The sequence below is a fragment of the Nuphar pumila genome, chromosome 2 (assembly GCF_984573655.1).
Source record: "Nuphar pumila chromosome 2, dmNupPumi1.hap1.1, whole genome shotgun sequence".
NCBI lineage: Eukaryota > Viridiplantae > Streptophyta > Magnoliopsida > Nymphaeales > Nymphaeaceae > Nuphar > Nuphar pumila.
The window spans coordinates 92703157-92729328 of NC_143250.1; the positions used below are offsets into that span (position 1 = coordinate 92703157).

The 26172-nt window shown below is 37.4% G+C and overlaps 1 protein-coding gene across 3 annotated transcripts; it reads left to right on the forward strand.

Moving 5' to 3' along the window:
- The first annotated feature begins 68 nt into the window (after window positions 1-68).
- On the forward strand, window positions 69-26172 carry DUO3 (Homeodomain-like superfamily protein). Of its 3 annotated transcripts, none has more exons than XM_089996194.1 (10): window positions 69-439; window positions 613-691; window positions 1274-2288; window positions 2404-2752; window positions 11021-11105; window positions 19563-19619; window positions 20330-20389; window positions 20482-20700; window positions 20780-22468; window positions 23950-26172. In XM_089996194.1, exons 2-10 carry the CDS (start codon window positions 632-634, stop codon window positions 24337-24339), a joined length of 3924 nt encoding a protein of 1307 aa, XP_089852320.1. In that variant the 5' UTR covers window positions 69-439; window positions 613-631; the 3' UTR covers window positions 24340-26172. The 3 variants fall into 3 exon arrangements, with proteins under 3 accessions (XP_089852320.1, XP_089852321.1, XP_089852322.1); XM_089996195.1 differs by having other exon boundaries at window positions 20789-22468; XM_089996196.1 differs by lacking the exon at window positions 613-691 and having other exon boundaries at window positions 129-439.

A 26172-nucleotide genomic window follows, 5' to 3' on the forward strand; every position in this document is an offset into this window, starting at 1 on the left:
GTCGACGGCTTCGATGCGAAGGAAACTTGACGTGCATTCATCATCGCGCCACTCGTCACCATCCGCGTGGAGAACCCTCAGAGCACCTTCATATCAGATACTCCGCCGCGATCCGTTTGCTTACCGCACCTTCCCTCCCGTAAAAGTCCCTTAAGGGCAGTGCCCAGGGTGGGCACTGGTGCCCGACCCAATTCCCCTTCCTCATTACCCCTTCTCCCTATTTTGCTTTAGTTCTCTCTCTCCGGCCCACCGCCTTCTGCGAGGCTCCGCCTCTCCGCCCCTGACTGCCTGAGTCGCCTGACCCCACCCACCAGGCCACCCTGTTCCGCCTCCGCCCCTGACCCCACACACCTTGTTCCGCCCTCCACGAGGCTGAGAGAGAGGAAAGCGCAGCCGCAGGTGGCCCGCGGCCGGCCGGCGATCGGGAAACCAGGAGCAGGTACTCGTCTTCTTCTTCTTCATATTTTCCCTCTCTCTCCCACGTTGGTTTTGGTTTTACCGTTTTCTCTTCTACTCCTTTGTCTTCTTTTTTTCGTCTTCTCCTTCCTCTTCTTTTTCTTCTTCTCTTTCCCCTCTTCTCTTCGTTGTTCATCTGGATTGGTTATATTCTAGAGACCAAGATAGACGACCTATGTGGAATCCATCCCTAGCGATAAGAGGAAGTGGGGGAGCTGGTTTAATGCATTTTGAGGTATGTTATTTTGATTTTTATCTAGATTTTTCCTAGATGTTGCTAAATTGTGTTTAATATGATCTTGAATATTGGTATCTTAGGATTTGATAATGGTTTCATGCGATATTGGGGCACATAAACATGATAAATTAGCCTACACAGTAATCCTGTTAGCAATCGCAGTCTTTTTCACAGTATTAGGAGTAAAATGAGGCTATTTTAGTGCAAAATACAACATTTTCATGATTCGTATGATTCTTTCTAGCAACAGAAAATTGTGAAAACTTGTAAATTCTGGATTCTCTATGGCATACTTTCACAAAGTAAGGTTTCCTGAGATTTATGAATTGGAAAGCCCAGGAAATCTTAATAAATTGAACATTGTCTAATTTTAAAGTAGCCCTAGGTGCGTCTGGGACATTGAAAATCTAGAATTTCAAGGATTTTCTAAATTTACGTCTAGTAGGGACAGTGAGAAATTAGACATAATATCTCAAAGTTTCCCATGCTTGCAAGAGCCAACAGTTATAAAACGCAGTTTCATATTGTAAAAGGTATTCATTAGAGTAACTATTTGTTTTTGTTTTTTTAAATGGCCAGGGGAATGATGGGGGAGATGATGAAGATGCGATTTGCAGAAGGACTCGAGCTCGCTTCTCGCTGCGGGATCTATCACTAGATGAATTGCAGATGTTTCTTCAAGAACCTGATGAAGAGGATTACTTTCAAAATGTCGATGATGAGGAAGAGTATCGAAAATTTCTGGCTGCTGTCATAGGAAACCCAAATGGAGATGGGGAGGGAAACCAAGAAACAAATAGGAGAGAAGACATTGAGGATGATGATGAAGATGATGATGCAGACTTTGAGATGGAAATTGAAGCAGCATTGGAGAGTGACCCTGATGAAAGCTCGAGTCAGAAGGTTCATAAAGAGAAGTTCCGGGGTGCAATTCATGGGCCAGAAACCAGACAGAAGAAGCGTCAGAAAGCCGAGCGAAGCAAACACAGGCTTGTGGGATTGAATAAGCCTCTACGGCCATTGTTGCCATTAACAGCTGATATACAAGCTGCTCGTTCTTCTGAACTGGGAGCAAGAAGATTGTTGACTGACAGTGTTCAGCATTTCAATCCTTCTGTGCCGAATATGGATGTATCAAATAGATTTACTGCTCATCAAGTAGGCCAGTTGTACACTTTGATATATGAGCATGTCCAGCTTCTTATTCAGGTTTTCTCCTTGTGTGTTCGCGATCCTTCTCGGCAAGAAATAGCTGATATGGTCAAGAGCCTAATTTTGCAGATGGCTGACAAGCGTGATGAAACTTTGGCATGGAAAACAACTCCTTACCCAGACTTTTGCTTCCGCCCACCATTTGTGTGCACGTCTGTGTCCCAAGCTTCTCAGATGCCGCTGAATGCATCTGGTTTGCCTTTTGTAGGGGCTTCTTCTGATGCAATAGTTGTTGAGAAGTCCTTTGATGATGGGCATGTAGGTTCTGTTCAAGATAACAAACATTCAGGCTGGGTGCCTGTGGTACATGGACATGTAGTATCAGTGCATGATGTTGCTCCCCTTAGAATGGCCCGTGATTACTTGACTGATATTGAAGCTGGTATGTTAAATGTATGAGTGGAGCTCCACATAAACGTCTCCTCCATTACTCATTTGGTCTACTTCCTTTCGTTTCATGTCTAACATGGGATGTTCCTTCTCATTTTTATGGACAGCCGTATCAGCATACAAACAACGGCGTGTTAAAGACATGGATCATCGCAGTTACTATGAAAGAGAACCCCTGTTTCATGTCCCTAATTTTCCATCTTTTGGTGAAGCAATGACAAAAATGATGAAGGATGCAGTTTCGCCAGGTACAAACTCTACACCACCACCCCAAAAGAAGACCTTGGCTGGTGTTCTAGTAGAAAGCAGTAAAATGCAGTCAATTGCCCTTGTCACTAAGGATATCGCTCAGTTGGCTCAGAGGTTCTTTCCTCTATTCAATGTTGTTTTGTTTCCACACAAGCCGCCTCCAGCTGCTGCTGTTAACCGAGTACTTTTTACAGATGCGGAGGATGAGTGAGTTGCTTCATCTGTTTCTTTTTCACTGTCCTTTGTGTTTTTGTTAGTTCTCAATTTTCCTTTCATAAGCTTTATAACGTTTGTGATAAGCATCTTGCTTTCTGCACTCATTTGCCATTTTCTACTTTCAGCAATAAGCAAAGCATGTGGCATGCTAATCTCCAGAGTGTACATATTTGAAAGTTTTTTTCATATTCATGATTGATGTATTTGTTTTGTCATTCCCTGGACTCAACTGAATTTAGTTGCATCTAGATAATAAAATGATGCAACCCAGGCTTTGATCATGGTGCCAGTGGAACCAGGTCACAGGATTGAATTGTGATCTCAACTCTCAGGGAATCGGGCCAATCATTAACATTTTTGGAGTGGCTGGGTCCAGTTCTTGGATTAGATTTATTGTGGTACAAGTCTTCTAGCCTAGATATATTTGGACACAGGATCCAATGGATGATCCTTAATACAGTTGGGTTTATATCCTAAACTGCAAACTCTTATTTTTTGGCTCTATTTTGTGCTGCTATCCTAGATTTTTTGTTATGTTGTATAAGTTATAACTTTTCTTGAAGCGAGGCTTTAGCTCAAAATAGAAATGGAGAAAAGGTATTTGAACTGACCCCATGTACTGAGGTTTGATGATGATGAAGAAGAAGAAAAATTCTCTTCAAACTGAATGCTTTCAATCTTCCTTCTGTGGCATTACTATGTTATCTTGGTGGATATAATGCTTGATGATCATGATGATGAAGAGCCCTGCTGAAACTGAATGATTTCAATCTTCCTTGCCCTATGACCTACATATTTCATTTACTTGGAGCTCTTCTAAGATCGGTATCTCTCCGTTTCTGTAGTTAGCTAGTGCTATTACACACAGTGGATGGTCTAAACCAACTATAAGCGACTGGGGAAGGGGAATTATCAAAGGTTTTCCAGGAATAGATATATTGAAGTATTACATCCAAATGCACTTCATTGGAGGCCTATTTCAAAGTCATAGTTGTTCTAAGCTCTTATAACCAACTTTGCCACATCAAAACTTTCATCTGTAAGGTGGATAATTGGATATGTAAACTACTTTTGATAAGTTAAAAGGGTGTATGGCGTTTGACTCTTAGGTCCTGTTTGGATGGCACCAAGGCCTAGTTTTAAATCTTGTTTTGGCAAAAACCAGGTTAAAGCCTCAAAACCAGATTCTGTGTCCATTTGGATGACAAAGAACCTGGTTTTCATAAACCAGGTTTTCATTGAAAACCTGGTTTTGTGAGATTTGGTGAACCTGAGTTAGTCAGAGAAAAACAATAGAGAGAGAGAGCTAGGGCTGTATGCAATCACAATTCCCAATGTGGGTCATGTTCTATGCCTTATGTATTGAAAACAAATAATGCACAAGCACAGTGTCCACCAACAAGTTTGAAGTGCACAAGCACAAATGCCACTAAGGGCACAAGATCACAACCCACTAAGGGGACAAGCACAAGGGCACAAGCACAAGCCACTAAGCGCATACACAAAGAATATAAAAATAATAATTTTATTGAAAGCACAATATGCAAGAAGCATAGCTTTACAAAGGGGAAGAACCCCTATTTATATACAAGAGGGAGAGGAAGTGATCTAAAAGAAAGAGAGAGAAGGCAAAGAAAGGAGAGAGAGGACCACTTCAACGGCTAGACTTTTAGCCATTGAATCAAGTCAACAAAGGTTGACTTGGTCTAATATTATATATATTTATAAAATATTATATAATGAGTAATGGTTAGGTGCTAAATGAGTTTTTCAGGTCTTCCGGTGTTTTTTTTTGCAGTTCCGACCCCATAAATGCATTGGGCATGATCGATTTGTGAGGAATTCACACCTGGATCATGTGTTTTTGATGAAAAAAACTGATATTTGGAGCCTCGAAAATTTATAAAGATTTTGGACCGTTGATTTTTCGAACCTTATAAAAACCCACCCATGTGTCGGAATTGAACACTTCAAGAGCTGATCCCTATAAAATCAAGTACATAGATCACATCTTCACAGTTAGAATTTAAAAATAAAATGAAAAAACCTTGAAATACTCATTTAATACATACCATTTAGCACCTACCCATTTCTCTCTCTCTCTCTCTCTCTCTCTATATATATATATATATATATATATATATATATATATATATATATATATATATGCACAATTTAACACCCCCACTCAAACTTACATTACGATGATCGAAATTTTTCCTAAGAGGAAATGAAACCTAGGAACAGAGAGAGGTTTGATAAAGAAGTATGTTAGCTAATACTCAAATGTGACATAGGGCAAATCAATGATTCTTTGAAGATATTCCTCAAACATAGTGGCAGTCTATGTCACAGGGATTCGGCTAGCAGGGTGCCGCACCCGCGTCGACGCGACTCGACGCGGATGCGGCACCGGGTGCGGTCAACCCGACCCTGGGTGCGTTGACCGCACCCAGGGTCATTTTTTTTGGATTTTTTTTTTTAAAAAAATTTTTCCCTATGAAATGGGCTGCAAAATTAATTTTTTTTGGGTTGCTCAGCCCCCTGTCGACCAACTCCTCACAAAGGAGAAGAAAAGGAGGGGAGGGTTTTTCACCTCAAAAGGCCGCAACAACGGGGCCGTCGGGGTTGCTCGCTGACAACGGCGATCATCGGGAACCACGACAACCATAGCAGAGAGGGGACAACGACGGTGCTGTCGCCGACAGCTGTAAACGTCAGGTGGCCAGAAGAAACGAGACCGCCGATGTAACAGGGAGAGAGGCTCAGTGGAAGGGGCGCCGACTTTCCCGGCGTTGGGGTTCTGGCGCAGCCGATCACCAATAAGGAGGTCGCCGCTGATGTCGCAGGTGGCCGCCGGGAGGTCTGCCGAACTCAGAGAGGGGGAGGCGAAGAGGCTCGGAGGTCGGCAACGACGAGGGACACATGCGGCGAAGGTGGGGGATCACCGGAGCTTGGAGGCTGCCGTCGGCTTCGATCGCCGACGTCCTGCGACACAGGGGACGGAGAGGGGGGGGGGTGCTTGCATCGTCGGGGGGTTTGCCGGACTGAGAGAGGAGGCGAACAGGTGGCCGGCGGCGAGTCGCCGGCGCTCGGTGGCTGCAGGGAGGAGCGAGAGGAGAACGGGCGAGGAGAGAGAAGGGGCGAGGGTTTTTTCCCCTCGCCCGAGACACCTGTGTCTTTTAAAAGACGTAGGTTCTCGAGGCTTCGAGAACCCGGGTCCGGGTTAGGCTCGGATCCGGTTCGGACTCGGATTCGGGCCCGACACAGCGGACCAAACCCCAACACGTGTCTGACACGAGTCTGACACTTTTTTTTACGGGCATTACACATGAACCTTAACAGCTACCATACATTCATACATATACATTATACATGATATATATATATATATATATATATATATATATATATATACATTTTTGCCCCTGCCGCACTCCTGCACCTGGGTTTTTTGGAAGTGCCGAATCCCCGCACCCGCACCCACACCCACACCCATGTGACATAGGTGGCAGTCCATCTTGATGTGCTTTGTTCTTTCGTGAAAAGTGTTGTTGTTGACAATGTAGATAGCGCTCTTATTGTCGTAACACATCTTTGACACTCCTAGAATCTTGATTCTCATATTAGCCAACAATCTTCTCAGCCACAATACCTCCATTGTAATTGTAGTCATGGATCAATACTCAACTTCAGTTAAGTAGAGAGGGACCTTTTGTTGCTTTTTGCACCTCCACGAGATTAACGATTAACCTAAGAAAACACAAAAACCTGTAGTTTAGTGTCTATTATTAGGATCACCTCCCCAATCTGTATCAATATATGCAAGTAAATCTAGTGTAGACGAGGAAGATATAAATAAACCTCTAAAAAATGAATTTTTTAGATATCTAATAATACACAAAACAACTCACATGTGAACAAATGTAGGAGCATGCTGAAACTGACTAGTCGAGTGTACAACATATGTTATATCATGTCTACTAATAGTTAAGTAAGAAAGAACTTCAATAAGTTGTCGATGAGGAGTTGGATTATCCAGAGGCTCCCCATCATCAATTTTCATTTTGACATTTGTTACTTCAGAAGTGTTAACATTTTTGTCATCCGATATACCATACCTAAGAATAATATCATAAGCAAACTTAGACTGAAATAATAAATACCCTCTAAGGGAATAAACAACCTCTATTCTTAAAAACTATTGTAAAAAACCCAAATCAGTCATTTCAAAACTATTTTAAGAATATTTTTAGTATTTTGAACTCTCTGTTTATCTTCTCCAGTGATTATCATATCATCAACATAGAGAAATAAGATGTCAATACCTCCATCAAAATTCTTAACAAACAAAGTTGTGTCATTCAAAAAAGATTTAAAGTCAATATCAAGCATAACATTGCTAAATTTATCATACCAAGCTTTGAGAGATTGTTTTAGGCCATACAATGCCTTTTGTAGACGAAAAACCTTCCCTTGAGGTATTCTCATACTTGGGGGTGCCTCCATGTATACTTCTTCTATAGGATTGTCATTTAAAAATACATTTTTAGCATCCATTTGATATATGAACAATTTTTTAATTGAAGCAACTGCAATGAAGGTTCTAACTGTGGTCATGCAGGCAACAAATGCAAAGGTTTCTTTATAATCTATACCATATTCTTGCGCATATCTTTTGGTGACTAGCCTAGCTTTGTATCTCTCAAGGGTCCCATCATTTTTTGTTTTTATCTTATATACCTATCTACAACCTTCGGGTTTCTTTCCCTATAGAAGATCTTGAATAGATCTAATGCATCTAGTTCTTGGCTTTAACCCATTCAGAGTGATCTTTTGCCTGAGCATAAGATGAGGGTTCTATATATTTATGTATTAGGGCTATTCTTGCTTGATATTTGGAAGAAAAAAATCATAAGATAGAAATTTTGATGGAGGTTGTAAAACTCTAGATGATTTTCTAGTTTGCAGTTCTTCTTCACTCAAGTTGGAAAAATTTTCAAGTGCACATGGTGGTCTTTGATGTCCCCGTCTAAAATATTGTATACAAATTTGATCATCATGAGATTCTTCATCAAGAGGCTCACTATCTCTTGATTCAATAATATTTTCAAAATCATATTCACAATCAAAATCACAATCATCAACATCTTGGTTGGAACCAAGATCAAATAAGAACGAGTACTCAGTTATTTTCTTAGCTTGCTCTTTATCAAAGAAAATTTCTTTTTCCAAAAAGGTTACATTTCTAGAAATATATAATTTTTCATTCTTAGGATCATAAAACCCATATCTTTTTTGGTTATCAGCATAACAAAAAAAACACGAAATAGCTTTAGGAGAAAATTTGTTATTTTTGTTGGTTAATATAAAACATTTGCAACCAAAGACTCGTAATCTGGCATAGTCAGGAGAGAGTTTAACAAGTTTTTCAATAGGAGAAATATTTATAAAGAAGATACTAGCAATAAGGTCCTTCAAGTTTCAATGATGTGCCTATGTTTTCTTTCAGCTAAGTCATTTTGTTGTAGTGTGTGAGGACAATATCTTTGATGTATGATACCATATAGATTAAGATAGTTTTTAAATTCATTTGAAGCAAATTCTTCCCTTGAATTAGTTCAAAATATAGAGAATTCATTTTCAAACATATTTTTAACCAATTTATGAAAGTTTTGAAAATGGAAAAAGACTTCATATTTATGCTTAAGAAAGTATATCCAAGTATGTCTAGTAAAGTCATCCACAAATGACATAATATGCATATCCATCTTTAGATAAAACATGTGTTGGACCCCAAACATCCGAATGTACAACTTCAAGTGGTCTGGATGAAACAAAAGTTCTATCATTAAATGGTAATCTCTTCATTTTTCCAAGAACACAATCTTCACAAGAGAAATTATTAAGATTACAAAATTTTTTCAAACTTGAAAAATATTGGATTTTAGATACATTTGGATGTCTTAATCTTATATGTCATATATTTAAATCTAATTTTTAGACATTACAATAAAAAACATCTTTGGATATCTATAAAAAAATCTATATACTAGAGACCTTATTCTCTATTGCCCTTGCCAATCAACTTTCCCGACTGACGATCCTGCACCAAACATTCATTTGAAGAAAAGGAAATATTATAACCATAATCAGATATTTGAGAGACAGATAAAAAAATTAACTTTAGTTTAGGGATGTGGTGAACCTTTAGAATAAAAAAAAACTTTTTGAGTTTTAAAGTTCTTTTTCAAAATTTCATATTCCTTCAATTTGAAGAGATGTACCATCGGTCTTAAAAGCATTTGACACACTTGAGTTGTAATGATATTAAGATAAAATATCATTGTTTGGGGTCATACGAAAAGATACACCGAAATCAAGAAGCCAAAAAAATTTACTGGGGTTGAAATAAAATGAAACAACGACTCCGATTGAAGAAGATACTCTGTTGAGAAGTGGTTGAAGAGCTTCCACTAATTGAGCCAAAAACATGCCTCCAATGAATGAATCTTGCGATGCAGAAATATCATTTGATTCTTGTGGAGAGCCGACAAAGGCAACCTTTGTCTCATATACCCCTCTTAGTTTAGGACATTGGGACCTAATGTATCCCAGTTCATGGCAATAATGGCAAATAGTTTTTCTTTTATCATAGTCATTGATTTGTCTTCTATAATGAGGTGATTTATATGCACGTATGTAACTCATTGGTCTAGAGAAGGTCAAGACCGAGTCATCCTCACTTTTAGTAACACGTTTTTTCAATCTATTTTCTTTCATACTCAATTCTTCTATAGTATTCAGTGGAGAGAACTTTTCTTCTACAGAGAAGAATTGATTTGGTTGATTCAAATTCCGGTCTTAGGCTATTGATAAATTGATAAAAGTGCTCAACATCCATTTGTCTTTGATGGAGTTCTATATTTTTGGGACAATGCTATTTTGGCTAAAGAAAAGTCAATTCTTTCCGAAGTTCGGATAGAACGTTATGATACTTTTATATCCTTGGGTCATGGTTCGAACTCTATCTTGCACATTGTACACATGTGCAATATCCTTAAGATAATACATTATCTTAAGATAATCTCAAGCCTTGTTAGCATGTTCAAATTTGGCAAGGCTAGAACACATTTTAACATCTATGCTACTAATAAGTCAAGTCATGATCTTGGCATGTTCCATCCTCCATTCCTTCCACTTCTTTTTGTAGGTGATTATAACTTTGATGTTCTCATTTTCGATTAGAGGTATCTCTTTCTCACATTCTACCTTGGTGAGAACTAGTTTAGGTTTCAGATCAGATCCATCTACTCGTCCCCAATAGAAGCTCATGTTACATAGTTGAAACCTTGAGTTTTACGAGCTTAATGGTGACACTTTTATTGTTATCCATTTTACAAAAAATAGAGAGGTGAAGAGAGAGAGATAAAAGAAGAGATAGAAGGAATGAGAAAGCAAAAAAGAAGAATTTGAGCACTCCACCAATATGCCACATGAGCACTTGAAATCTTTAAAGATGCATGATCACAATCTGCAAGCACTTGCTCCACCACGATCTCACAAACACTCCACCAATGATTCTTGCAAGAGCACTTCAATGAGAATCACAAAAAGAGCCAAGCTCTGATACCATGAAAGTAAAGGCAAGACACCTTCAAACACGAACAAAGTGTCCACCAACAAGTTCAAAGTGCACAAGCACAAATGCAACTAAGGGCATAAGATCACAAGCCACTAAGGGGACAAGCACAAGCCCCTAAGGGCATACACAAAGAATATAAAAATAATAATTTTATTGAAGGCACAATATGCAAGAAGCATAGCTTTACAAAGGGGACCGTTGGGTGCAGGAACTTTCTATTTGATTGATGAATTGGTTGTTTGAAGTATTTTATTGCTGATAGATATTTCTCCTTTATAATTTGTTCAGTATGTGCTATGTTATCTATTTATTGTGTATAAAAACCGTCTATTTTGTATGTTTTGAAACTAAGTTTCAATAGCATCGTATTGGTATAAATATTTCTTGGAATTTCACACGTGGCCTTTCTATTATGCTGTATCACTTCAATGTTATAATGCCAGTGTACCTGAAAATAAGTTGTCACATGCAGTGTAGTTTGTCTATGCCCAAGCTGGTTGTTTTCTACTTGATTATGTTTGGACTTTCGAGGTGCACGACGATTGATAGTAGTAGCGTATTTCTTGATTTCATAGCTTTGGAACAAATACAATTTTTTTAGTGAACCCATGCAGATTGCTGGCGATGGGTCTGATGATATATAACTCTGATTGGAAGGCAATTCAACAGCGATTTCTTCCATGCAAAAAAATAAACCAGGTGCAATACTATTCCATTTAAGACTGTTGGGCTTAAGCATGTTTCTTTATTTTTCTAATCTTCGTAATTCAGTACATGTGAATTTTTGATCGGCTGTTGGAGTTCCAACTATGTACTTTTTGTGATAAAGACAGCTGATATTTTTTTAATGTGCTTGGAATTATTTACACTCGTTGTTTTGTGCCTAGTTTTGGCTTGGATGAGTTCTTGATGACTTCAGGGCCCAAATAATAGGTTCCTTACATTGGAAAAGCATGATCCAAGATCCACTCCTTAGCAAACAAACTATGTTGAGCACATCTATGTAGTCGGATTGAGTTGATACAACTTGCACCCGATGATTACCAGCTCAATAGTTCCATACCTTCATTAGTGTCAAATATATATATGAGTTATGTCACATGGACAGCTGCCAATACAGGGATACAACTGTTTTTATGAAGTTTTCAATGTGGTTAATGTATAAAGGGACACAATACAGAGATGGAGTCTCTGTGATATATATATATATATAGACACACACACACACACACACAGAGTAACAGTGGACAGCTTATAAATGTCGAACGAGCGGACAAGTCTGCCCAAAAGGCATTTAGTGGTGGTCGCAACTGCCACTAAATGCCTTACAGGCTATCACCCAAAAGCCTGTAAGGCCTTTAGCTGTAGTCACGACTACTGCTAAAGGCTCATGCTAATTGTGCGCACGCTGACTGCCGCCTTACAGACTATCGCCCAAAAGCCTGTAAGGCCTTTAGCTGTAGTCATGACCGCTACTAAAGGCTCATGCTAATCGCGCACATGATCATGGGCGATATTTGTCTGCTGTTTCTGTCTGACATCTTAGTGTCCACTATTACACCCTCCTCTTTCTCTCTCTCTCTCCACACACACACACACACACACACACACACACACACACACATATATGTCACATATATTGGCGATATTATCGCTGTAAATTCAGCAAACGATAATATAGTTAAAATATCACAATATTTTCAAAATATCATCAATTTGATAATATCATGATCATGAGAATATCATGATATTCTCGTGATATCACAATATTATCAATTAATTTTACTGTTTTATTTAATTTTTATATTTTAAATATGTTTTTCTTCTCTCTTTTACACATTTTACTTATTTCATTTATTATTTATGTATTTTTTGACTAAACATGATATTTTCTTAGATTTTTTTATTTTTTAAAGCCCCAAGATTTATCACCAAACCTATACTATCGCAAGAAATAGCCTCACCGAGATATAGCCGATACCGGTGTTTGTGACTATGATATGTATTTATTTATTTATTTGGTAATGTCAATCTGACCATTTGAATGAGCCAGAAATCATAGGCACGGGTTGTGTTTGTGAAAATGTCTATGATAAGACAATACGCATACGAACACAAATAATATAGAAAAGATGTGCACGAAGGCACTCTCACAACACTTGAACAAAGTACGCAAAAGCGTAAAAATAATAAACATGCACTATGGCATGTATTTCATAGAAAGAACCGAATGCTTAGGGAAAACAAGAGGGGAACACCCCTATTTATACAAGAAGAGGGAGGTGCAAGGGGGCTCCCAAAGGAGTCGTTGGGGAGCCCCCAACGACTCTATTGGGGGACCCCCAATGTACCTTTTTGAAAAAGGTAAAAAGAATAAAAAATAAAAATAAAAAAGGTACAAAAAATAAAAAGGAAAAATACAGCATATTCCGAATGGAATATGCGCAAGAGGTGAAATTACAATTATACCCTTATCGGGTAATAAAAAAGAAAAATATATAAATATATATATTTATATAAATAGAGATACATATACATATAAAATTTATATGTATATGTATCTCTATGTATATAAGTATATATATTTATATTTACAACAATGAATTTAGGAGATACATTTTAACACCCCCCTCAAACTTACGGTGTGATAACCGCAAGTTTGCCAAGGAGGAAATGAAATCTGGGCGAACACAGAGCTTTGGTGAAGAAGTCGGCAAGCTGATACTCAGACGTTACGTATGGTAGATCAATGACCTTCTTCAAGTATTCTTCTCTGACATAATGGCAATCCATCTCTATATGCTTTGTTCGCTCGTGAAAGGTGTGATTCTTGGCAATATAAATTGCACTTTTGTTGTCACAACACAACTTTGTTGGTTCTTTGATAAATACTCCCATATCTTCCAGAAGGCGTCGAATCCATACAATTTTCATGGTGGTAGATGCCATGGCTCTATATTCGGCTTCAGTGGATGACAGAGAGACCTTCTGTTGCTTTTTACATCGCCATGAGATCAAAGACTCACCTAAGAAAACACAGAAACCAGTGGTGGAGTGACGGTTACTAGGGTCACCTCCCCAATCTGAGTCAGTATAAGCAAGCAATTTCAATTCAGAAGACGAAGATAGGAATACTCCCTTATTCACAGTTCCCTTTAAATATCTGATGACGCGAAGCACAACACTCATATGAACGGTTGTAGGAGCGTGCTAAAACTGACTGGCGATGTGTATAGCATGTGACAAATCGGGTCGAGTGATGCTAAGATACATTAAAGAACCTACCAACTGCCTGTAAGGAGTAGGATCGGTTAGAGGAACACCGTCGTCAATCTTCATTTTTGCTCCCACAACTTTAGGAGTTTCACACACCTTGTTATCAGAAATACCTGACCTGTCAATAATCTCGCAGGCAAGTTTAGACTGAGATAGAAAATATCCTCGTTGCGAATAGGCAACCTCAATTCCAAGAAAATATGTCAGAAAACCTAAGTCTGACATCTCAAATTTTGAAGTCAAGACGGACTTAATACCCTTGACTCCTTGAATATCATCACGTGTGATTAACATATTATCAACATAGAGCAACAAAATTACAATCCCTGCATTAGATTTTCTAGTAAACAAAGTAGTGTCAGTATAACATGAGGAAAATCCATTTTCCAGCATTACACTGGTAAACCTATCATACCAGGCTTTGGGTGCCTGCTTTAAACCATAGAGAGCCTTTCGAAGACGAAGAACTTTATCTTTAGGAATTATCATGCCTGGTGGGGCATCCATATAAACTTCTTCGTTGAGATCACCATTTAAGAAGGCATTTTTAACATCCATTTGAAAAATGTTCCAATTTTTAATAGATGCAATAGTTATGAGACACCTAACCGTAACCATCCGAGCTACAGGGGCAAAGGTTTCTTCGTAATCAATTCCATACTCTTGCCCATACCCTTTAGCAACTAAGCGAGCTTTATACCTTTCTAGGGAACCATCGCTCTTAGTTTTAACTTTAAAGACCCATCGACAACCTATAGTTTTCTTTCCTATAAGTAGAGTTTGAAAATCCCAAGTTTCGGCCTTTTTAAGAGCATCAAGTTCACTTTGCATGACCTCTTGCCATTCTATACATTTTTAGCTTCTTCAAAATTTCTTGGCTCAAAATAAGAGTGAATGACACTTAGACAAGCCCTATATCGGGGTGAAAAAGAATCAAAAGAGACAAAACAAGTTGGAGGTCTTCTATTCTTTTCAGATCTTCTATGGTCAAGAGGGGTGAAAAGCTCACTATATTGATCAATAGCACTTCTAAAGGTGTCTTGGTTTCTACGAGAGTAGGTTATAGGATCACTTGGAACTCTACTTTCTGGTTCATTGGGTGAATTATGTTCACCAATGTCTCCATCATTTTCCTCATTATGGTTTAATGATACATCATCATCACTAGATATGTCATCATTACTAGAAAATAAGTCGAATAAGGAGTAATCAAAATTTTCTTGTTGAGAAACATTTTTTTCAAAACCACTTTCATTTTCTAAAAAAGTTACATTTCTAGAAACATATAGTTTATCATCTCGAAGGTCATAACAACGAAAACCTTTTTGAGTTTCGGAATAACCAAGAAAGGCACAAGGAATAGCCTTGGGAGAGAGTTTGTCATTCTTATTCGTAAGTATGAAACACTTATATCCAAAGACTCTTAACCTATTATAATCAGGTTCGATCTTATGTAATACCTCGAAGGGAGATATTTTACCTAATAACCTAGATGGTAAGCGATTTATCAAATAAACAGAAGCAAGAGCTGCTTCAGCCCAAAATTTTTTAGGAATATTTTGAGATATAAGGAGAGTCCTAGTGGTCTCGATAATGTGCATATGTTTTCTTTCAGCTAACCCATTCTGTTGAGGTGTCTTAGAACATGACCTTTGGTGAACAATACCCTGATCCTCAAGATATACCTTAAATTGATTGGAGAGATATTCTCCTCCAGAGTCACTTCTAAAAATCTTTATGTTACTGTTGAATTGGTTCTTAATCATTGAATGAAAATTTTTAAAACATGAAAACACTTCATGTTTAAACTTAAGAAAATATATCCACGAATATCTGGAAAAATCATCCACAAATATTACGTAATAAGAAAAACCTCCTTTTGAAACAACAGGTGCAGGTCCCCAAACATCCGAATGAACAATTTCGAAAGTTTTAGAAGAGAATATAGTTCTTTGCTCAAAAGGTAAACTTCGCATTTTTCCAAGAATACAGTCATTACAAGAAAAGGAGCTTTTACATAGGTCTTTTGCAAAATGTAAGTATGATAACTTGGTGATATTAGGATGACCAAGTCTTTTGTGCCACACATTTATATCTTTATGTCGGGCAACATTACACAAAACTTTTGGAACTTGAAGAGATTCCATATAATATAAATCTCCTCTTCTAAAGCCTTCCCCAATCAATTTCCCGGACTGGCGATCCTGTATTAAACATTTATCACAAGAGAATTTAATATCACAGCCATGGTCCGTGAGTTGAGAAACAGAGAGGAGATTTAAGTTTAGTTAAGTATAAATCTGATTTTTGGAATAAAGAACTCTTGAGTTTCAAAATTACCTATTCCTTTAATTTCAAGAGAGGTTCCATCTGCAGTGGAGACATAAGATGGAGAACCATTTTTTGAGTAATCGGAGAGTGAAAAAATGTTTGGGGACATATGAAAGGATGCACCGGAGTCCAAAAGCCAAGAGATTTTACCTGGAGAAGAAGAAGTGGACACGGCCGCACCGGAGGTAGATCCCTTGAGGAGAGGTTGAAGAGCTTCCACTATTTGATTTATAGAGAGGGTCCCACTTGAAGATGCCTCCTCTTTCTGTGGTACACCAGTGGTAGTCATGGCTAGGAGCTTCTTCCATTTGGGACAAACGGGTTTGATATGCCCCGGTTCTTTACAAAAATGACAAATAGTTTTGCTATAGTCCCTTTTCCCTCTTTGTCCACCATTTTCTCCTTGATTTTGAAATTTAAAGTGAGGGGGACGATAGGTTCTTACATTGTTTCCGGGTCTTAATACAACATTAATCTCACTATTTTCTTCAATACTACAAGGAACCGCAAGAACATTTGGTCATTGTTTACATAAATTCATACGAGTCTCTTCACCACTTAATTTGGTGAGAACATCTTCAAGAAAAGGAGGAAAGAAGAGATGACCTTATTTGCTCAAATTCGGGCCTTAGCCCATTCAAAAAGTTGAAGAACCGATCTTCTTCAAGTTGCTTGTGACAGAGCTCAATTGCCTCTCCACTCCATTTTGGTTCAAGCATTGCAAGCTCATCCCAAATAGAGGAAAGATCGGCAAAGTATTCCCTAATCGTCATTTCACCTTGGGTAAGGGAAATAAACTTCTTTTGAAGGTAGTATTTATGAGAGAGATCCCTTGATGTGTACATTTTTTCAAGATAATGCCAAGCTTCCGATGCCTTTTTGAACTTAATAATGTTGGCATTAATCTTGGTTTCCACGGATGAGAAAAACCATGAAAGAATCTTGAAATTCCTCATTTCCCATTCATCGTGCTTCTTGGAGTATTCTTCAAGGGCTTTGGTTCTTTCTTCTCCCTCAAGAATCTTGATTTCGCTTCCATTTACCACGGTAATCTTGGGTTCCGGTTCCGGAATTGTGCCAAGTACATATCCCCATAGGCCCTTCCCTTTTATATGAGCTTCCATATTTCCGGCCCAAACATGATAGTTGGAACCATTCAATTTGAAACCAAGAGCAAAATGGAACTCTTTTTCGCCCATTAGAGAGTAAAGAGGTAGAGGAAAAAGCGTACCAACACAATATTTCCAACACCAACTTTGCACAAGATTCTTCTAAAATATTTGAGAAGAAAGATCCACCACTTCAAACTTCAAAGATCGGAAGGCACGTTTTTCGAGGCACTCGAAAATGGAGAATCCCACGATCTTCAATAATCAACCTCGCTCTGATACCATGTGAAAATGTCTATGATAAGACAATACGCATACGAACACAAATAATATAGAAAAGATGTGCACGAAGGCACTCTCACAACATTTGAACAAAGTACGCAAAAGCGTAAAAATAATAAACATGCACTATGGCATGTATTTCATAGAAAGAACCGAATGCTTAGGGAAAACAAGAGGGGAACACCCCTATTTATACAAGAAGAGGGAGGTGCAAGGGGGCTCCCAAAGGAGTCGTTGGGGAGCCCCCAACGACTCTATTGGGGGACCCCCAATGTACCTTTTTGAAAAAGGTAAAAAGAATAAAAAAATAAAAATAAAAAAGGTACAAAAAATAAAAAGGAAAAAATACAGCATATTCCGAATGGAATATGCGCAAGAGGTGAAATTACAATTATACCCTTATCGGGTAATAAAAAAGAAAAATATATAAATATATATATTTATATAAATAGAGATACATATACATATAAATATTATATGTATATGTATCTCTATGTATATAAGTATATATATTTATATTTACAGCAATGAATTTAGGAGATACATTTTAACAGTGTTGACCCACTCAGACCTCATAGATGGATTCAACATGGTCCAAATGCTAAGAACCAGCATTTGGATTGTATTTTTTTTATGAAAAGCACAATGTATGAGCCAAAAGAATATCACACATTATAGGCTGTTGATTTTTCAAGGCTCATAAAATCGTGGTTGCATGTCTTAATTGGACAATCCAAGAGCCGTTTCCCACTAACCAATAGATCTCATCTGTATGGTTAGTTTCATGAAAACAACCAAAAAATATATAAAAAAAAGTGGAAAAGAAAACTGATTTGTGTGAAATGGCGACCTGACCAAATGTTATTCTCTCTCTCTCTCAGATAGAGAGAGAGGTTATGTTGAAAGAAAACCCAACTACAAAAATTTGCGTGATTAAAAATAAAAAAAAACATAAATTGTTGAATCATTCCTTCAGAAGGAATTTTGGAAGTCCTTGAAGTTTTGATGGAAAATTGCTAGGGCCTTTTTTGAAATTAAAACTGAAAAGGCTATTTGGTGTTAGAGATGAATTACTGTTCACCATATAGTCAATACCTTATAAAAACAAAATGTAGTTTATAAAATATTAGAGACTTAATTTTTGAAGTGTCTATACACCACATGGGAGGTGTCTTAACGCTTGAAGTTTGAAAATTGCTATATCCAAACTGTGCCAAGAAGTGTCAGTGTCGATGTTGGACATGGCTGGACACAGATATGTTGGACTTCTGGGAATGTCCAGGTAACATACTTGGAAACTAGATCAAATTTTGTTTTCTTTCCTCTCCAAAAGCAATAAAAGTAATTTATTATGTGTTTAACCAAGGGCATGTGTTTTTTCTCAGATATAATATTCAGCAAATGACTGCCTATCATATAGTGCCAAAGGTTGATGGTGGATTTTAAGGAAACTAAATGGATAGGTGTTGCTTTTCCTCTTTGAAAACAATACAAAGGTCAATGTGTTAATGCTTGCATTATGGAAATATCCCTTCTTTTCTCTTATAAATATAGAACAAAAAGACTACCTGCATAATTTTTTATTTCATCAATCTAATTGTATTAATCCTAGATTAGATTTTAGCCAAGTTTCTTGCATTGCCATTTCTTTTTATGTGCTTTATGTGATACTTCTCTGAGGGTCTGACCTTTTTCGCTAGTTTTGGACTCATGTCTTTCTTCAGTATGCCTTGTCCAACAGTTTCATTAATTTGTATTTAGTGATGTTTTATACATGTATTCCTTTTTATTCTTTTGTTCCACTGCAGCTGATGAACATGTGAGTGACCAACTGCTATTGTCTATGGAAGGTTGAAAGCTATGTTTAATTGTTTATGTGACATCATTTCTTCTGCTGTCATAATATATAAAATATTATTGTCTATTCTGGCCTGCGATATAGTGTTTAAGCATGGTTATGCATGGATCCATCAATTAAATAGTAAGGCTAGATGCATTTAGCAACCCATATTCCATATTTTTCTATAATATGATATTAGTTGATATTATTGTTTCACCTGTTCTTTTTATGCCTTTGGTGAATATTTGGAAAAGTAACTGTATGCATGTTTCTTCATGCATACCTGATGTTATTTTTGTAATATTTCCCTTTTTTCAGATATTTATTAGGCAAAAGAACCGTAGTGCTGCCAAGGCACCTGAAAATTCGATAAAGGTATGCTATTTGATTGTTCCTTTTCTTTTTGTTATTTTCAATCAGTTTTGTTTTGCAGTGATTGTATCTTTGTAATGGTTTTCTGATTGGAAATATTCTGGAACCTATATAATGGACCTATATCTTCTTCTTTTCCTGTTTTTTCCTATGCAAATTCTTGATTGGTATTTTTTTTAAATATCCTTCTCTGCTGTTTGATGCTACTTCTATCATGTGATTTTTGTGCTTCTATAACTTTTAATTTGAAAATCTCTTGTTCTAACTCATTATTTCAGATTCTCTCTGTTTGTTTATGAGATCACAAAAAACTAACTTGGTACCTGCATGCTTTGTTCTACATTTGAGTTCTAAATGCTACAAGATGCACCATTATAACAGATATTGGGTGCTCAACTCTATCAGGCGTGCTTATTAGTGATCTTGTTTTCTCTCTTTCTTTTATTATGTGAAGCTTTAGTAACTTTGTTTATTGCAGGCTCTTGTCTAAATATTTGAAGGTATCTTTACTTATTAGTAGTAAAAATCTTTGCCATTTCCAGGAAGGATTTGTATAAGTTATAAGCTTCACATGTATGTCTGGTGTGCATGCATTCATATATGCATGTGTGTGTCTGTATATGTTTATGAAATGCACAATGGTTTATGCTATGTTGCACGTGAAAATTTTCTTTATATATTTTTCCTATGAACTGGTTGTTTTACACCTGCAGGCAGTCAAGCGGATGAAATCCTCTCCTTTAACTCCAGAGGAAAAGGCCTTTATTGATCAGGTGATTTCATTGTGAAGCTCCTTCCTTTTCCTTTTGCATAAAGTTTGCTTCATATATAACAGCCTAGGTGTTCATTTGCTTTGATTCTTTAGGGAATTAAGGTTTTCAAACTTGACTGGATGTCTATATGGAAATACTGTGTTCCACATCGTGATCCTCTATTACTACCTAGACAATGGCGAATAGCAATTGGAACCCAAAAGTCATATAAAACAACTGAAGCTGCAAAGGAAAAGCGTCGGTTGTATGAAGCAAGGAGAAGACAATGCAAACTTGCAAAGAGAAGTCATTCAGCTACACATGAACCAGAGGTTGAAAATCTAGATTTCATTTTAATATGCTGCACAGAGGGTTATTTAACTCATTATTTGATGGTTGCACACAATGCAGGATCACCAGATCAGCGGTCCTGATGGAGAGGATTATAGTGGGAATGAGTTTGATGACGAAGAAGAAGCTTATGTGCATGAAGCATTTTTGGCTGATTGGAAACCAAGTAGCTCGGTGCCTCTCTCTCCTGAGCTTCCTGTTTCAGCTAAAGTAAGTGATAGCGGAAGAGATCCTCAATTTGATGCTTCTGCCTCACAAGAGGGATCAAATGCTGATAAATTGGATGCTTCTCTCATGCAAAGGCAGTCAAATTTCACTGAGAAAGGCATCCATGCCCATCGTAATGAAGGGGGAGATCCTTTGCAAAGAAATCGTTGCATGCATCAGTTTGTGGATGCTTCACCTTCTTTTGAAACTCCAACACAAGTACTGCCTTATACTAATGTTAGGTGGACTAATTGTTCTGTGTTTTCCAAAAAGTTGATTTCTGACTGCAGCGAGAATTCATCAAGGAGCCGATTGAATGCACGGCCATGCCGTATACGTAAATCCAGTGGCCTTCAGTTGGTCAAATTGGCACCTGATTTGCCTCCTGTAAACCTCCCACCCTCAGTCCGTATAATTCCTAAGTCTGCTTTTGGAAGCTACCCATGTGAACCTTCTTGTAACATAAATGCTGTATATAGAAAAAAGCCTAATGTTAAAATATCTGAGCCTCATGTTGCAACTACTGGAATGATCTCCTCCATGAATGTTGGAAAAGATAGAAATACGATTTCTAATTATTCTACTAATAAGAAGTCTTGCAAAGATGATTACAGTCCTGCTCAAAATGTTTCTGAGGAAAGTGGTGCTGAGGCTGATCTTCAGATGCATCCTTTACTGTTCCAGGTGCCTGGAGAAGGTTCCTGGCCCCATCATCCAAAGAATGCTATTATGAGTTCAAGCTCATGGAGTATCTTGCCGGAAAATGCATTTCAAATTGGTAACTTGTTTAAGAAGAACACAGCTGTTTGTGCAGTTGATGCCTATTATCCAGCATCAAAGCCAACACTTTCCTCCTCAAATGTTGGCACCATTGAGTTTCATCCCCTTCTACAAAGATCTGATAGTGTAGATACAGAGTTGACTAATCATTCCCATCCAGTGCTCAAGCTTTCTGGTAATTCAGACTCTGCTCATGTTTGCGTTCAATCAGACACCTGTACTACCAAGTCAAAGGTGAATAATGACTCTGCCGGAGCCTCATCAGGTGGTTCTTGTGAGAGAACAGATGAACTGAACTTGGACTTCCACTTACATCTTGGTAGCTCACAGGATGACATTTCAAATGGGAGGGTTGTTGATGGAAATATAATCAAAGATCCCATGGTATCTGTCAAGGATGATAGGAACACAAAGAGTAGTCAGACATGTAATGTTGAAGTCCATCTTTGTGGGTCACGTACAAAACTTAGTTCATCTGTGCCGTCAGTTCCAAGCATTGCTCATGTTGACCGGAGGTCTAATCCTTATGGCTATGGGCAATCTATTACTAGTGAAATAGTTGACTCTTTAAATAATAATACGCAAAGATCTGTTGAGGTACATCAGCATAATCAAACTATTCCGGACATAGTGATGGAACAGGAAGAGTTAAGTGACTCTGAGGATGAAGTTAGAGAAAATGTCGAGTTTGAACACGAGGAAATGGCTGATTCTGAAGAGGAAGAATCACATCATGATCAGCTAGGTGTTACAAAGAGTAAGGTAAGTCTTTATGCTTTGGGGTTTGTTAAAGTTTTTGTAAAATGTAATGAAATTACATTTCAAAACTTGACAGTATGTTGCCTTAAAATAACACGGGAGGATATTTCATTATGCTGAGATTGTTTTTTACTAAAAAAATCTGAGATATGATTTTTATTATTTCATGTTAGAAAAACATCTATTTTCCTTTTTTTTACACATCTACATTATATAAAATTTCCTATGAAAAAGTTTCACATGATTTTCAAACAAGAAAAGAAATTTGCTAAAATTTTCCAACTGAATTTTTATGTCAAACGAATAAGAAAATGTTTTCCCACAAAGATTTTCTATATGATAAAATTTTACATGAAAACTTTCTTTTTTTATGTTTTTTTTCATACTTCCATATGTGGTCTAAATGTTATAGATCTTTCATTTTAAGTTGATCATATAAAAGCAACTTGGTTTCAGTAATTAATTCTTTAGAACTCCCTGTGATATTTATATCATTTACATAAAGTAGGGTTATAACCATTCGTTTTCTTTCTTGTCCCCAGTCCTCATGACTCTGTTGCTGGTGAAGACCCCAGAACCATTGGTGTGAATCCTTGTATTGATATTGTGATCTGTGACTATGAGCTTCACTCATGATTTCAATATCCTGGCTGATAAATATCTTCCTCTGTATCTCTCCTTGATGCTAGAGGCCCCCTATGTATATCAATCGCGGAACTCATAATGTTTGCAGTGTCCATGTTCAACACTTCCAAACCTTCTTCCTGTCACTCATTCGTAAGCTTGCATTGTTGCTTCCCGTCATGTAAAGCAGTCATCCTGTGCTTATCCCTTACACCCCATTGCCGTATTTACATAAAAACTGTTACTAATACCACAATTGTGTCAGCTAACACAAAAACCTTCTTAGTTTCGGTATCCATGAATGTCCTTCACATGGCAGCTGCCATAGTGGCCTTAATTATCTATAATACGAACTCCATAATCTGCTGGTTTGTTTCATGAGTTCCAATCTCTTCTTCTTCATCTTTTTTTCAGTCTTTTTGTTCTTAATCATAACTTGGTTGGATTGGTTATGTTTAACTGTTTTCTTGCCTAAACTGTGATAACAGGTGGTTTATCTTTGTATTTTACTTTGTTGAAATGTTGGAGCAGAATATATTTGAAATTCTAAGCTGATTATAAGAACCAAAATATTTCATGTGAGATGCATCATGCTTCATGATGTGTGGCTGTATACATGATTGAAACTCTTGGCAGCTATTTGTTGTAGTTCTGTTGCAATATCATTGTTGCTGATGATTAAGTACGTCCTTACATTTGACAGTTTCCAAAAAATTTCTTATTGTCAGCATTTCTTCTAATGAATTTATCCAAATTTTTATTTACTTCAGATCTACTGCTTAATAGTTATGTCAACTTTTGCATGCTGCTGTATTTTGCATAACAATAATCATGTTTTAACTGAACTGTGCCATTTGCAGGAAGCTCTAAATCTTGAGTTTGAGGAAGAAGAAATTATTTCAGATGATGAGAACTCTTCGCCAAGAAGAAATCAAATTTCTGTTTCTGATAGTAGATTTCGCACCAAAGAAGCAATAGTCTCTCATCATTCTATTGTGCCTGAGAAAAATAAGAAATCCTCAAGAAAGTCCAGGCAGGGATGCTCACATCTATCTACTTCAGAATTCTCCCCTAGGTCTACTGGCGAAAATATGAACAGGAAGCAGAGTAGACACACTTCTCAGAAGGTGCTCCATACACATCGAAATAAATTAAACAAGAAGAGACTGAAAGTAGAAGCCTGTAAGACTTCTACATCAACAGAAATCGGACATCTATTTTCTCAGGATGCAATCCTGTATGACCACTGATGCCAAGAAAACCTGGTCATTATTAAATGACAACTAAGAGAATATCAATAGGTGTTCCCAGTGTCACCTTTCCAGTTTTGGTAGCTTCTTGCCGAAAAGAGTATCAATGGCTACTTGGATCTAATTTCCTTGGGCATGTCTTTATTAGTTGTTGCTGATGTATATCCTCAATATTTTTGCTTGATGCAGTGTATATCTGAATGACAAGCTTCTAGCATCTTACATGTTTAAATGGCAGAATTTTTCTTTGAATTCATGTCCATAGGATTGCATAAAATCAAATTTTATCTCCTTTTTTCACTTAATTCTTTCTCTATTTATGTGCAAGAATAAGAGTAAACACTGTTTAGTGTGCAAGATTGAACAGGTCTACTATGAAGCTCATCATGTTGCTTTCAACCGTTGGAGATCAGACACAAGAGCTTCCTTTGCGGAAGAAGTGGCTTCTGTTAATGCTGTCTTATTTGTCTCTGCTACTCTTGGCTTTTTTCTCCAAGATACTTTGAAGATTTGACTCGGAACTATTTATTGAGAAGGATCCAGTTACCACTGTATTTTGTATGATGTACAGAACATTTTCTCAAATCTACTCTTGCTTCTTAACATTGTGTTTATCTTTTCCATTTGATCTGAGATTTAGATGACAACTATATTCATAATCTTTTTTATTCAAATTGGTCTTGGCAAGCACATGGCATTAAGACAGATGAGCATGCCTGAATTACTGAAATCTGTCATCAGATGTATATTATTCACTTTTTCTATGGTCCAATTATTTGTTGCTTAAGCTGATAGGCTTCCTGTATAGTGCTGCTTGAAGAATTGGGGATTCTATTGACTACACTGCTCAAATATTGCTATCCATTGCCATTCAGGATAAACCTGCCAAAGAAAGATTTTGATTTATTCTTGCTAATTTTTTGCTAGATGCCTTAGCAAGACTTGCTTTCAGCAATTATAGCAACTATATCGGGAGGTTCATTTTTAATTATCTTCCTAACAATGGTTTAATTAATGTCACCAATGCTAGTCTTTACATTCCTAAGAGCTGACTTTTGGGTTTCTCATAATGTGCATATCTTGTGCAGGAGCAACATCAATCTGGTTTTCATTTGAGCCCAAGCGTTGTTTCAATCAGCCTAATTAATGGTTGCTTCAATCAGACTAGTCACTTGGATTAGTAATTCATTGGCCCGAGTTCTTTCACTCACTCTGCATGGAGGTTGCACTGGTACTCCAAAGTGGGAAGCTCTCTCTCTCTCTCTCTCTCTCTCTCTCTCTCTCTTTAGGAGAATCAGTTTGGGTGGGGAGACGAAACTGATAAAGATTGTTGGGTGTCATCAGAGGCTTCATTTGTACTTTTCCAAGGCTAGTGGATTTGGCTGTTTGGCGTGGATGGGAATGGATGATGCTTGACTTCTCCTGTTCTCCATCCTTTGCTCAAATCTCACTCTCTTTGACGAAAGGCTGAAAGGGACTTTTGCAGCAGCTGGCCTACTGTTTGTAGGTTCCGCAGGAAGGACATCCTTTTAGACCCTTTGCTACGGAAAGTGTGAAATCTGTCATATTGCAGAAATTGTTAGCTGACAAGATTTTATAGGCAAGTGGTTTTTCAAATCCTACTGTTGGAAGATGAAAAAATTTACCCAGTACAAAATAATAAAAGCATTCATTGTGCCTCTCTCTCTCTCAGCCAAAGAAGGGTTATGATCGCTACAGAAGTTAGAGATTTTTTTCAACAGAGTTTGTAATGAAATATATCTGTTCTCTTCTATACAAGGCTACTAAAAGTGTCTCCCATAAAAGATTTAATCTAAGGCCCCTTTTGATTCA

Bases quoted from the DNA above. Each gene is read 5' to 3' on its own strand.
- DUO3 (XM_089996194.1), top strand. From the start codon at position 632: ATGTGGAATCCATCCCTAGCGATAAGAGGAAGTGGGGGAGCTGGTTTA. The intron at 19,620-20,329 runs GTATGCTATTTG...TTACACCTGCAG, and splicing joins CACCTGAAAATTCGATAAAG to GCAGTCAAGCGGATGAAATC. The intron at 20,701-20,779 runs GTTGAAAATCTA...CACACAATGCAG, and splicing joins CAGCTACACATGAACCAGAG to GATCACCAGATCAGCGGTCC.